The sequence below is a fragment of the Protobothrops mucrosquamatus genome, unplaced genomic scaffold (genome assembly GCF_001527695.2).
Source record: "Protobothrops mucrosquamatus isolate PMUCROS unplaced genomic scaffold, P.Mucros_1.0 scaffold1378, whole genome shotgun sequence".
Lineage (NCBI taxonomy): Eukaryota > Metazoa > Chordata > Lepidosauria > Squamata > Viperidae > Protobothrops > Protobothrops mucrosquamatus.
Window position 1 is genome coordinate 137,665 of NW_015387567.1, and position 14,968 is coordinate 152,632.

General features: G+C 41.1%; 1 protein-coding gene across 2 annotated transcripts in view; it reads right to left on the reverse strand.

Annotated features, from left to right (window-relative positions):
• The window catches only part of NOS1AP (nitric oxide synthase 1 adaptor protein), a 91,567-nt gene that overhangs the window by 19,398 nt on the left and 57,201 nt on the right, over positions 1-14,968 (reverse strand). Inside the window, exons 2-4 of one of the 2 annotated variants that reach the window (XM_015821660.1) lie at positions 14,145-14,216; positions 1,331-1,423; positions 833-834 (exon numbers count right to left, since the gene is read on the reverse strand). In XM_015821660.1, the coding sequence (XP_015677146.1) occupies positions 833-834; positions 1,331-1,423; positions 14,145-14,216 (167 nt within the window). The remainder of the gene's footprint in view (positions 1-832; positions 835-1,330; positions 1,424-14,144; positions 14,217-14,968) is intronic. The other variant, XM_015821658.1, reaches the window with a different exon arrangement.

The window sequence follows — 14,968 nt, forward strand, 5'->3', positions numbered from 1 at the left end:
GAGACCGCCTTCTGCCACAGATTCCCTCCCATAGACCGGTACGCTCCCACAGAGTGGGTCTCCTCAGGGTGCCGTCGGCCAAGCAATGTCGGCTGGCGACCCCCAGGGGGAGGGCCTTCTCTGTGGGTGCCCCCGCCCTCTGGAACGAACTACCCCCCGAGATCCGGATGATTCCGGATCTCCTTACTTTCCGCCGCGCTCTCAAGACATGGCTTTTCCAGCAAGCGGGCCTGGCCTAGGGAGGATTTTAAATCGGGTTTATTTTAAATCGGGTTTATTTTAAGAACAATTTTAAGCAGCACAACTTTAAATAATTGGTTTTAATTTGGTTTTATTTGGTGGGGATTGTAAATACGTTTCTGTTTTTAAATATGTTGTGAGCCGCCCTGAGTCCCGTTGGGAGAAGGGCGGGATATAAATCAAAATAAATAAATAAATAAATAAATAAATAAAGTTGATGGCTCTAATAGTGCATCTAGAAAAGGTGGACTTTGCCCAAAGTCAATTGTACTCATCTTTAGAGTAGAAGTGTTCAAAACAATGATTTTCATATTTTTTTTAACAAACATGGGGGAGATAGTACAGAATATACAGGAAAGACAGCAAGAAAAATATAAGAACGATCACCAGATATTTTGAATACTGATGGGAAACTACAGTACAACCTAAACAAGAATTGGAAGAACAGAGCATTGAACTATCATGGTGGCCACACCTGCAAATGCAAATGAGATATGAGAAAGATGCAAAAATATATGGTTTTTACAAAGACCAGACAACATTAGACCAGATACTATTGTCATCAGATGACAAATTGATTAAGAAACTGTACAGCTTTCTGTTAAATTTAAAGATGGAAGATGAACAATTTAAAGAAACAATGATAACTTGGGCAAAAAACTTTGGGCATAATGTAGAGTTAGAAAAATGGCAAAACCTATGGGAAAGAAATTACAAAGTAACGAGGGCAACTATTTATAAAGAAAAATTATATAAAATGTTCTATAGATGGCACTTACCACCTGCAAGATTAGCAAAAATGTTTAAAAATGTGTCTAGCAATTGTTGGATAATCCCTGCTGTTGATTATAACAGTAAACAACCACAGGGTCACTGCAGTGGACATAACTTTTGAACCAGGCTTTGGGGAGAGGGGTCTGTAGGCTCTCTGAATGGCTGCTATTCAACTGGTCATAACCAAGGATTATCTGTACATAGACAATATTTCAAACACCAAAATTTTCACAGCAATAGTTAAAGTCTCTTTCATTTACAAAAAGGATTTTTTAACTGTACTACAGGGTGAAAGTTTTAGAAATCAAGAACCTACCTTCTTCTTCTTCTTCAGTACCACTTTCACACCATCTACAGATACCAACAGATTCACCTTCTTCTTCTTTATACTTTTGGCTTTGAATTCATACTGCCAGGTGTAAAACACAGATGTTAATAAGGCCTAACTTCAGCACTGTTCAGCAAACTGTAGGACATGCCAACCTGTGCTGAGCCCACTTCATTTTCTCACAGCTGTTACTGTCTCCTTTGTAGCCACTTAATCATTAAGGAACACAACCCCCTTCTGCAACAAATGATCTGCAAGCAGTGCTACATTTCTGGGTATCTCTGATGCAGTTGGATTTATGGAAACTTTGCAAGTTGATCCAGTTCAATTTAGCTCAGTAGCTGCTCTAAAGAAAAGGGTGAACATAAGAGTTTTGCAATGGGCAGTTTCCTATTGGCAGGAGCCAGTTCCTGCAATTTCCATACTCCCTTGCAGTTTGCCAATAATCTTTGAAGTATCTTTGAGGTTTTTCCTCAACCGGTGGTACTTTAGTACCTGGCAGGTGGTATGCGACCCCAAGGCAAGTGTAGCAGGGGAGGAAATGAGCTAAAGCGGCATTGCACAGGCCTGGAGGAAATCAGTTGGAGCTGCAGGCTGTCAGGGCTTGGCAGAAGCTCTAGGATCAGCACGCACGGCTACATGTTGATCGGAGCTTCCGGCGCACCCGGAAAAGGAGGAGGAGGGTGGAGAGGAGAGGCTATAAAAGGAGCAGTTTTTGGCAGGAGAGAAAAAAAACACACACAGAGAGAGAAGAGGATTTTGTGAGCGAAGCGGTAAGGAGAGCGCTTGTGAGAGAGGCTTTTGTGAGCGAAGGGTGAGAGCGAGAGCAAGGGGCTTTTGTGAGTGAAGGGTAAGAGAGCGCGGGGGGGGGCTTTTGTGAGCAAAGGGTGAGAAAGAGACAGCAAAGGTTTTTTGTCAATGAAGGGTGTGTGAAGGGGGCTTTTGTGAGTGAAGGGTGAGAAAGAGAGAGCGAAGGGCTTTTGTCAATGAAGAATGTGTGTGGGGGGGTTTGTGAGTGAAGGGTGAGAGAGCGAGCGAGGGGCTTTTGTGAGCGAAGGGTGTGAGAGAGAGAGAGAGTGGCAGTCAACCTCCAGTTGAAAAGCCCAACTAAGAAAAACACTAGAGCCATTAATTACTCTAATGTAATATTTAATGAGCAGAATCATTACCGAAGGTTCAAAGTGAAAGCTAGCTCCGAAGAAATGGTGGGAAACAGTTAATTAAAAGAAGGAATGTCCTCCTCTCCTCTCTGACAGTTCAGGTTACATTGTCCAATACATCTCCCGGAATTGTTATGAGAAGGCACTTTGGTTCACCAAAACAAAACTTCTAGTCTCATGATGATAAGGACACCTATGGATTCAAAGTTCACCCCTTCTCCACCCCCTGCATCTGTTGGCAAGCTAGAAGCATGTAGCAGTCCTAAAGGCAGTAGGGTTTGTAGATTGACAGGAGCTTTTGTGAGCGAAGGGTGAGGGGGGGGGCTTTTATGAGCAAAGGGTGAGAGGGGGGGCTTTTGCGAGCAAAGTGTTTGTGTGTGTGTGTGTATGAGAGAGAGGGGCTTTTGTGGGTGAAGTGGTGAGGGGGGGCTTTTGTGAGTAAAGGATGAGAGAGAGAGGGGAGCTTTTGTTAGCAAAGAGTGAGAAAGAGAGAGAGGCTTTTGTGAGAGAAGGATGAGGAGAAAGAGAGAGGAGAGGGAGAGAGGAAGAAGGGCTGACCAGCCACCTGACCACCAAGGTACTGGTGCGTATTAATAAATATGGAGAAATTCATCATATGTTCATCAGTACAAAAGGAAAGTGATTCAGCAAAGGAACCACCACCGAAGAAATTAAAACTGGCACCGGATCAAAAATACAGTGAAGATTATTTGAAGTTTGGATTTTATTTTGTGGAAGAAAACAATCAGTAGCTTCCTGTTTGCATTATTTGCAATGAAGTATTATCCAAACATTCTGTTATATCTTCGGTTCTTCAGGCATTGAACAAGGCAGAGTGTTGAAACAGCAAACAAGTTTATTAACTCAGAACAGAAGCAGCCCTCAAGGCTGCTGCACAGCTATTTATACAGTTAGCCTCTAGGTGGCAACCAATAGGTTTAAAGTAAGTTTCCCACCCCAAACCTCATTATCAGCTTGGAGACAGCCAGTCTGGCTTTCAGTAACAGCAACTGTTAAACAATACAGCAATGTAGGTCAGACATTAAGCAAGTGATTTAAAACAGTTGTGGCCAATACATTACACTCCTTCCCCCTAGATGGCTCAAACTCTCAATTGCTGGACATAGTCCTCTAGATATTTAGGCAGCCTTCTTGACCAGTCTGAACATCTAGGGGTTGCAGGGGTCTCCTGGTCTACCCGCTCGCCTGCCAGGCTGGGTAGACCAGGACTCTGAGGTCCAGTGAAGTCAGGTTGACTTGGGTCCCTTTGGCCGGCCAGTCTCGGTCAGCCCAAACCAAAGTCCACTCGTGCAGCAAAGTCTCAGCGCAGTTTGTCGGTCCTGTTCAGCGGATACTGTCTGTCTATCCAGGGGAAGCTCTCCTACGGCCTTTTCCCCGTCTCCTTGAGTAAGAGTTCTGTTGGAGCGTGCAAGCTCCTCTGTTGGCCTGCTGTCGCATGGCTGTTGCATGCGGCCCTTTTGAGAGTCCTGAGCCAGTGACTGGTTCGCTAGCCTCCAACGCAGCTGGTCAATGTGCCGGCGAATGACTCGCCCATCTTCCAGGACCACCTCATAAGAGAGTGGTCCCGACACCTTAACAACCACGGCTGCCACCCACAAAGCCCTTGCCCATAATTCTGGGTCCAAACCCGGTCACCCACTTGCAAATTCCAAGGTGCCTTTGGCTGAGCAGAGTCCGAGGCAACCCGGTTGGGGTGCAGCCTGTCCAGCTTGGTGATCAAACGTCGGCCCCATCTGAGTTTGGCAGGGCTTCTGCCCATGGCGGTACAGGGAGCTGTGCATTGGCAGAGTAGAAAATCTGCCAGTCTGTGGTGCCAATCCCCTGTGACAATCCGTTTTAGTGATTCCTTTGTTGTGCGGACCATGCGTTCCACTTGGCCGTTCGAGGCCGGATGAAAGGGAGCCGACGTGGCGTGCCATATTAGATTTGCCCTGAGGAAAGACTGGAATTCGGAAGCAGTAAACTGAGGCCCCATTGTCAGGGACTAACACGTCTGGAAGTCCATGTGTTGCACAGATTCTGCGCAGTTCCTGGATGGTCCTGGCAGTAGTCTGAGTCTCAACATCTTTTTTATATTGTGGTGACCGAAGCTGGATGCAGTATTGGACTTAGTTCTATTGATTCACTTAACAACGGTGGCAAGAACGGTTGTAAAATGGGGCAAAACTCACTTAAGAACTCTCTTGCTTAGCAATGAAAATGTGGCTTGTTTGTGGTCATAAATCGAGGACTACCTGTATTATTAATCTTCCTGCCTCTCTGCTTCTATCTAATGCTATAACTCCAATTGAAGGGAGTTAGCAACAGGCCGTATTGTTGTACTTGGCATTGATGATAAAATATTAAAATATAATTGGAGCAATGAAGAGACATATAACAGGAGAAATGTTCACTCCAGTGAAACATGCTGACACAATAGATGATTCCCCTTCCCCTTTTCAATATGTGCAAGAACCATGGACTTGACTTGGAGAAGGAACACAAAGATCATTTGCAAAACTTGAATTAAGTCCCAGAAGACAAGATAGCATGAGAAGGAAACTTAAATTTGCCCCGCTTTGACTTTCTTTAATATAAGGAATTAAGAGGAAATGTTATTGTCTGTCAAGATTTTGTTATATAGATGATAATGTCAATAAAAGAGAGCTCCTGTATTTCTTGTGCAATCCATTTCCTGACATGAACTATGTCAAGGTAATGATTTAGAAGCTAACCAGCTGATGTAACGTAAAATGTATGATGTAATGTTGGGAATGACTCAGCAGGATCTATGACCCTTTAAGAGCCGGGTGAGTCTGTATCTCTTTAAGACCTTTGTATAAAAGGGAAGGCTCTGCAGATGTGTGCTCTCTCTTCTGTATTTCTGCTGTAACTGCTGTGTGTTGGATCCTACTGTATTAGCACGTGTATGTATATTGTTCCTGGTGTATGATATTGTAGATAGTGTAAGATAAACTACCATTTAATATAGACCACTGTTTACTGTGTTTACTCCTGGGTTATCTCGCACAATAAGACTGTGCATGCTCTGACAGGTTATAGGTCCAGAGTGAGGAGAAACCCAGTGAGAGCTTGATCCAGAGCCAGAGGAGTTAAGGCTTGTGGTTTGTTGTGGTTTGTGGTGATAGTAGGCAACATGGACTCCATCAGCATAATGGGAGGAGGTTTCATAGTATCTCATTTGAATGAGACCAACTACCTCTCCTGGTGTCTGAAAATGGAGATGTACCTGTGAAGGGAGGAGTTGTGGATGATAGTTGCTGATCCATCTGCAGTCCTGGATGATGAGGACCGGAGAAAGAATAAGAAAGCATTGGCCAGCATGATACTGAGTTTGGAAGATAGCCAGCTGATACACGTGAGGGGTCTCCAGTCTGCTAAAGAATGCTGGAAAGCTTTGCGCAGTGTGTACATGAGAGAGCCTGCGAGCAGCAAAGTAATGCTGACAGGAAAGCTATATAAGGCACAGAGAGCATGTCTACTCATTTGCAGTCCATGAGAAAGACATTCCTAGAGTTAGAAGAAATAGGAATGACTTTTACTGAGACACATAAGGTGTATGTGGTGCTCAGTTCATTGGACACTTCATAGGATGTCCTAATGACCAGTTTAGAGTCCATGCAAGAGAGAGACTTAACCATGAGTTACCGGTATTTGTCTGGCCAGTTGCTGGAGGAGGAACAGAAATGGCTGGAAAGGTAGCAGAGAGGGGGTGACAACGCACAGACCAGGCCTAAAACTACAAGGTCCAAAGATGCCACCAGAACAGCTGAGAACGTTTGTATGGTGCTTCAAGTGTGGTTCCAAAGATGCTGCCTTGAGAGAAGAAATAGAGGAGCAGCGAAACAAGATCGTAAAGTTACACAACTGACATTTTCCCTTGCAGTAACATTAACTGAAAATAACACTTGGTTGTTGGACAGTGGGGTGAGTCAGCATATTGCAAATGACCCACAAATGTTTTCAAACCTAAGACCAGCTAAACAAACATTTGTTAGCTTGGCAAATGGACAACAGTCTGCTGTTAAAGAGGAAGGTAAAGTTTATGTACCTGGTATTGGAAAAACATTGTATAATGTATTATATGTACCAGAGTTAGACCATAATTTACTCAGTATTCCGAGCTTGGATAATATGGGGTATGAAGTACTGTTTGCAAATGGTCATTACACCATCAGGAAAGGTGGGAGGATTTGTGCACAAGGTGTTAAGCTGGATAATTTATATGTGTTAGGAAAGCAGCAGGATGGTTGTGCACAAACACTTACAAACACACCCACGCATAATAATTGGGTACATTTATTACATAGGAGGTTAGATTATGCAAGTTTATGCTGCAAAGGATGCCAGACCTAGCTGAGGGACTTAAAATTAAGCAATGCAACACATATTTAGATTATGCTATTTGTAAGGAGTCAAAGTCCAGAGTGTATCCTGTAAGTAAGAAAAGCTCAAGGCAAACAAACAGAGTTTTGTAGTTAGTGCACGCTGATTTAATTGGTCCTATGGTGCCCTCTCTAGGAGGAGCCAGGTATGTACTAGTCTTAGTAGATGACTACACCAGATATGGGTTTTGCTATTTATTACAGAGCAAAACAGAAGTTCTTCAACAGTTCAGGCAATGGGTGAACTTTGTAGAGCGAAGATATGGCCATAAAGTATGCCAGCTGCAAACAGACAGGGGAACAGAGTTCATGTCTGACAACTTCCAAAAGTGGCTGAGGAACTTAGGCATAAGGTATAGTCTTTTCTGAAATACTTCCTATGTTTCATAATTAGTAATTATGTCATTAGTTTTGCTCAATTTCCAGACACATAGTTGTAGTTACTCTAGGTCAGGGGTGTCAAACTGCCGGCCCACGGGCCGGTTTCATCATACCGGAGCCGCACCCACCCCATTGCCGGCAATGGCGAAAAAGCTCCGATACGTCGCACGATGTCACGTGATGTCTGCTCTAGGTGACTATAGTACTTGAGACAGAATGCCCAGATGTTTTAGCAGTTGCCACAGGTGTTATTCCCACATTTACATTGGGTAAATACTCTATACACCTAGTGCCTTCAAGTCCACTGATGGCTCTGGTTTCAGTGGTTTGGTTGGCAGATTGGACTTGTACTGGGATGATGTTTCCTACACTGACTGTTCTGGAAGTGGGTGGTCACTGTACCCTGATTGGCTCTTTCAGTTATATATTCTTGCCCCATTGGTTGGAACAATGGGCTAGAAAAAATGGACTGAAAATTTGTTGTGCACCTAACTGAATCTAAAAAAATCCTCTGATAGAACTGCTTCCACCCTTCACTTTAATGACTCCAATTTGAAGGTCTGATGCTTTGTGAATTGTTGCAAGATTTGACATTCAGGATTGTTCTCGATAATGGTTTTTTTTCAGTACCATAAAGAAACACATCTGTTAAGCTCTCTTCTTAGGTTTACTCTTTATCAAGCCAAAATATTGTTAATGTTTTATTGCTCCTTCCATCCTGAGATATTTCTTTTATATTAGAATTTATGTTATTTTAGAAGACAGAGAATGGTGAAATTGCCTTTTGGCTTTCTTCTAGTTTTTAGTGCCTTGGAGCTATTTTATCCTGCCTTTTCAGGCCAAATTATCATGAAAAGTGCTTTAGGAGTCTGATTCAAGTATTTTATGGTTTTAGAATAGAATAGAATAGACCACGGAGGTCTTCTAGTCCAGCCCCCTGCTCAAGCAATACTATTATTGCTAGTATTATTGTTATTCTGTTAAAATAAAATAATTTATAATAGCCTCACATTCATTTGATATGACATAATTTTAGTGCAGGATTATATAAATTTTAAACATATTTATTGTTCTTTTTTTAAAATTTTCACACCAATAAAATGTTATGGTTATATGCAATTTTTTGTCAAGAATTCCAAAGTGGTTATTTCGTTCTTCTTTGACAGTTTTTCAATTTCTTAGTTTAGCTTGCCTAATTAGGCCATGGAATTTCCTGTTCTTTACTTAAGTATTAATCAGATCCAACTCTACGTGGCTTTTCAAGATCAGCCAAGGTCAGTTAGATGCTGCCACCATCTAGCTCAGGGGTGCCAAACTGCCAGCCCGCGGGCCAGACACGTCACGTGGAAGCTGCGCCCACCCCATTGCTGGCAATGGCAAAACCGGCCCGATATGTCACGTGACGTCGCGAGTTTGACATGCCTCATTCTAGCTGGTATTTTATGCAAATAAGAAGCAAGAAGCTAATAACCAACCAGAATATCTTTGATGTCTTGCTTTTCCCTGAGGTAATTGGGGGTGTAAACATTTTTTAGCAGAACCACAGTGGGATATGGAACATTCTATTGAGCATCATAAAGTTCAGAATCTTTTATGTATGTTCAGAAAGATTGCTTTGGTGGGTTCAAAATACCCAGTGTAGTCATATACTATCTTCTCAAAAATTTATAAGTATCAAAGTGGCCAATGTTCCTCAACATTGGCTGCATTTCAACTTCCAGAATTCCCCAGCCAGCAAAGCTAAAGCTGGCTGGGAAAAACTGCGAGTTGGAATCCATACATTTTCAAGCAGCCAATGTTTAGAAACACTGGTACATACTCTCTATAGTACTTTCATTGATTTTTAAAACCCACTAAGGAAAGTAAAAGAGGGATAAACAGGAAAAAAGTGGAGCATTTCAAAAATAAAACACACCTATTAAATATGTTTTAAAGATTTTTTACCAGGATCGGTTTTGTGTGTTTTATTTCTACTTATAATGACTGTGCAACAAGATCCTCTAGGGCCTGGAAGCTATAAGGATTGGGGGTGGGGTATCATCAGACTAAATCTTAGCAAAACAGAGTTTCTAGTCATCTGGGCAATCTTGTAATGTCAGTTATCATTATTGAATCCTTCAACATTCTATGGTTGAGGCCTTTGATTCATTAACATTGTTTATATTTGTGCAAATCTTGAAGTCATCCATACCCACTGAGTATTGGTAGTGGTTTGTTCAAGCCTGTTGTTTAGTTTCCAAACGTTTCATCACCAGGCTAGGTAACATCATCAGTGAAACTTTGGTTGAAGAGTCTTGTTTCAGTTCTCCTCTGTTTTTATAGGTCTTATGTGGTCAGTTGGTCATGTCATGTGAGGATCATTTGGTTGTGAGATCACCCTGGCTGGTCATGCCGTGAGGGACCAACTGACCACATAAGACTTATAAAAGCAGAAGAGAACTGAAACAAGACACTTCAACTGAAGTTCCGCTGATGATGCTACCTAACCTGGTGAAACATTTGGAAACTAAACAACAAGCTCGGAGAACAAACCACCACCAATATCTATCACCTGAGCTACAAATATTTTTCACCATACCCACTGATCTTGTGTACTGAACTTTAAATATTGGCAAAAAACATATAGAATTTATTAGGTATAAAATTTAGTTTGCTATTTATGCATATGATGCTAAAACTAAATATAAAGTTTATATTTCAACCCTCCAATTCACTGCTTCATTGCTGTAAGTACATAGTGAATCTGGGACAGATTTCAGACAAAATAAAATGAATGGATAAAGCCTAAGACATATCATCAGGAGAAGAGAATTGCATTAATGTTTAGTATTTGGGTAGAATGGGGTTAGCAAATGGAATTCAAGTTGTTCTCAAACACTGTGCAGCACATCACAAAATCCTCAATACAGGCAAAGGTGAAAGGTCACAACATACAGCAATTCCAAGCATTCCAGACAAATGCCAAAGCATCCCTCCCCTCTAAGCTGCTACTCTTCATGCAAAGCCAGGAGAGGTGGGAGAAGTATAAAGCAGAGCAGGAAACAGAGGAGTTGGGCAGTGCTCCAACTGGCAAAATCATGCAGGTGAAAGAGCATGAGCAGAATATCAAATCAGCCTGTCCTGTCCAGTTTTCAGTAGAGACAAACAAGCAAGTGACTTGAAGGAACAGGAAGAAAGAAACAATTCTAGCAGTATAAGCCCTGACATCTCAAAGTCCCAAGAGCTCTCCTGAAAACTGAACTGGGAAGACTGGTACAGCTCTCAGTTACTCACACTCAGGGGTGCCCAACCTTTTTGAGACATGAATACACTTAAAATGTTAAGAGCATATTATAGGCAGTTTCACAAAACCTTTACCATAGTGTGCTGTCAATCATAAAGCACCAATATACCAAAAAGAAAACAAAGCACTGACCCGCACACACCCATCATTTTATTTTCTAAGCTGCTTCTAGTATTGTAAATACAGAACATGCTTAAGGCTGGTATTGATTTCCCTTCCACACAGATCTTACAGCCAGCAAAATCTTCCAGAATGGATCTCATATGATTTATTCCTTCCTAAGCTCACTGTTCTGAGCATGATCCACTAAGGCAGGGGTGCCAAACTGCTGGCCCACGGGCCGAATGCGTCACCAAGAAACCGTGCCCACCCCATTGCCGGCAATGAGAAAAAAGCTCTGATACGTCATGTGACATCACATGACATCACGAGTTTGACATGTCTGCACTAAGGACTTTTCCTTCTGGTCCAACTTTATTTTTTAAATGTTACTACAAAGTAAAATAAAGAGTAAAGATGAGCTTGATGCAAGTTCAACTTTTGTTGACTACATAGGTCCAACCAAGCAGTTTTTTGGCTATAATAAGAAATTCTATATTAACTCAAATTCTTGTGCTGGTACTTGCCTGTCTGCTTCTCCCTTCCTCTCTCCCTGTTTAATTCCATTAGGAGGAATAAGAAAGGCCAAGTTAAGAGGTAGAGCAGACAGGAAAGATGGTTGTCCTTTTCTATGTGTAGTTTAAAAATAAAAAAGGAAGACCAGGGGAAGTTGGGCAGGGGATTGGAGAAATTATTGCCAAGGCATACAGACAACAGGTAGTGCCATTTCTGCAACACGGAGTAATATTAACATTAAACATCCCATAATGTCACACAGTGATCACTATAGTGATCCCTTCACAACAAATAGTTGATGGCAATGACAGAAATAATCGGATGATGCCATCGGTTATCCAGAATAATTGGCCCGTGCCTGTTCTGCTCTTTGGTAAATATTGGAGAATTTTGTTCTTTTAAAACAATTACTAGGCATATAGGAATATATAGTTATAATTAAACATATATTCTTGAAAACTAGCTTAGTTCAAGGTTTATGCCACAACCAGTGTAACAATTAAGTAAGTGTAATTACAAAATATGGAACCTACTGATCTGGACACTATCTAGAAAGATGTTCACAATTTCATGGATGTTTAGATTTGTCCCACTGAAATATGCAAAACAAATTCCAGTAACTATTTATACCCATTTTAAATAAAAAAGATAGTATTACTTTTTTGTTTAAAAGAAATATTTGCATATTTTGAAGCAGCATACAAACTTAAAATAGCAGAAATAACATGAAAGTGAACTTTCATTGTGATGTTTATGGATCAGCAGAATCAAGCACAAAATCCAGTGGCTTAATTTGTTTTCTATCTTAAAACAATCTAATTATATATATAGCAAATGAAACTTTGAAGCAGTCTTTGAAGAAAAAGTCAAAGGACTGGAACAGCAAATGACCAAATTCATATGATTAGAGGCTACAAGTATTTATCAGTTCAAGGAAAGAAGATTAATTCCTAGTTGAAGAAATGAAATCCTCCTACACATTGGGAAAAGTAATTAAGAATGCTGTAGTCACATGTATACAATATCTTGGACTTAAAAAATGTTTTTCCTTTGAATTAGTTTACATTTCCTAAGTTAGATGAATTTCATCCTAGGATACTGAAACAATTCACTGATGGTTTGATTGATTTTTTATGTGCCATCTTTGAAAAATCTTGAGACCAGTGGTGAAGTGTCAGAGAACTAGAAAAGACAAATGTTCCCATTTTTAAAGGAAAATAAAGGAAGATCCAGCAAGATCTAAAAAATTACAGTCAACTTAATATTAGTACTTGGATTATTTTATTTTTTTCATTGGTGACTTTATGGAGTTTGGTTCTGTTCCCTGCCGTTTGCCTCCACAACACTTCACATAATATAAAACTCATAGTAACAGAGAGGACCATACCAAAGTTTTAAACACTTGATTTGCTACATATTAAAAAATATTAAGCTATTAAATTTCCTACTTTAATTCTTTTACCTCTGTGATACCAGTCCCTGTCCTTTCTGCCTCTTATCTAAAGAAGGAATTTAGAGCAACTAAGACAGAAATATGTGTCATTTCTATTATTTTCTTCGTAAGCACATGATAAGAGCAGAAGTGATCTAGATACCAGTAATACATGTCTGTACAGAACAAATATCTTCTGTCAACAATACTTTATTTCCAGTCTTCTAAAAAACATAGCAACCTTCCTTCAACACTGATAGGAATCTACCACTATGATATAGAAGTGCAGACCTGCACTTCTTTATAATACAGATTAAAAGCCCTCTAAGGCTTCTCCAAAACCTGCTTTCTCAAAATGTGGCAGCAATGTATAATCTTCCCCTACTAATTCATCCCTCTACCCATCTCCTATTTTTCTCTGCCCCAAATTCTTATGGTAAACTCCTTCAGGCAGAGACAAGCAGCTTATGATTATTTTGTAAATGAATCATGCCCACCAATCATGTTGAGATGCCAACAATGACATACTAATAATTAAATCTATTATTAATATACATTTTATACATGGCATAGAAATGAGCTCTATACTAACCTACAGTCTAGGGCAGTGGCCCCCAACCTTTTGGGAACCAGGGACCAGTTCTGTGGAGAGAGGTTTTTCCACGGACCAGAGGGGGTGTGGTTTTGCATGCTGACTGTATCCCGCAGATGGGGCTTCACTTGTTTGGGCAGCCCGGTTTCTGGCATACTGTGGCCCAGTGCCAATCTACAGACAAGAGGTTGTGAACCCCTGGTCTAGGGAGCTCATTCTGCCCAGGGCTGGTCTTTTGTCACTCTTATACCACAGATTAGCTAAAAAGTAGGTAGTAGGGGGAATGCCCTGTGCCAGAGCTGCTAGTAGCACGGTAAAGAAACAACTATGATTACCCCTTCCCTGACCATGCAACTGCTTTAACTGTTGTCTTCTATGTTTCCTCTCAGCAAACCCATCTCTTCATCGATTTCCCCCCCTTCCCAGTTTGTCAAATGCTGACTGACCTTTACAAGCCATGCAGAATAGCCAGTGTGGCTCTGACTTTCCAAGGATAACTGCAATGTGCTTCCAGATTTTCAAAAGATATTATCTCTGACTGAAATGAAAGAAAATCTGCTGTGTGTGTGTGCATGCATGCATATATACCTATCCAGAGAGCAAGAGAGCAGGCCCACTGACAATACATGAATCCTCCAAGGCATTCAAAACTGATCACACCAGTGTTAATTCAGTGCATTCGATATTCTACCTATAGGATCTTGTTTACTGACAAGAGATACTAATTTACTCTCCTCCCAAATAAAGCCAGATTTGGAGGAATTTACAGGATGGAGAATATTCAGAATGCAATGATAATACTGCAAATACCCAGTATTTAATTGAAAAGTGCACACATTTGAATGACAGAAATAATGAACAGGGTAACCCAATCTTTCTTTGAGATGTTTCAGAGATCTATAAACAAGCTGGAATAATATTGCCATCACTTACCCGGATGCGTCTCATAGCAGTCACAATCTCTACCCTGCTGTTTGGCCGAGGTACATCTAAGCTGCCAATATACTGAAGGAGGAGAAAGAGTAGAAGGGTTAGAGCAGAATATCAGAGTACCAAAGTATTCTAAACAGGGCTGGATGGCTAAAATTGGTTTGGCAAGAAAATATTTATTGCTACTCCTCTTTGTACCCAGAAAATACATACACCAGTTTTCCCCAACCTGGTATCCTCCAGACACATGCATCTGTGGAGTGAAGGTGGGGACAACAGGATGCATGCTGCAAACTTTGCAAGTCGTATAGTTGTACCTGAAATCTGGATATAAGTATGTAAGGATAGGGTTTGTACAGTGATAAAACTATGCATAGGTGGCTTGCTGTGGATATTGGTGCTTCACCACTGTATCTGTATTCTCAATGTATCTGCAAAAAGACAGGTTGCGGTGGAAAAGGGATACCTATTCACTGAAGAAGCCCTGGCATCCAACCCCCTGCCCAGGGCAGGTATCTCCATACCTTTTTAGACAAATGATTATCCAATTTTTTCTTGGAAACCATCAGTGAAGGAGCACTGAAACTCTGGGAGGCAAGCTATTTTCACCATCATGAAATTCCTCCTTTGTTGCAATATTCTATACAATGTATCAGTGCTTATCGCTAAGCACTTTCTCAAACAAAAGCTAGCCTACGTGACCAACAGCTATGTCACGTATGCCTAAGGTGACTTCCTCATTTCCTAAAGGGCACAAAAAAGACCGTATATGGTAGTAAGGAAATGCTCCCTTCCTCCTGAGATGTAACCACTCCCATACCTGCTAT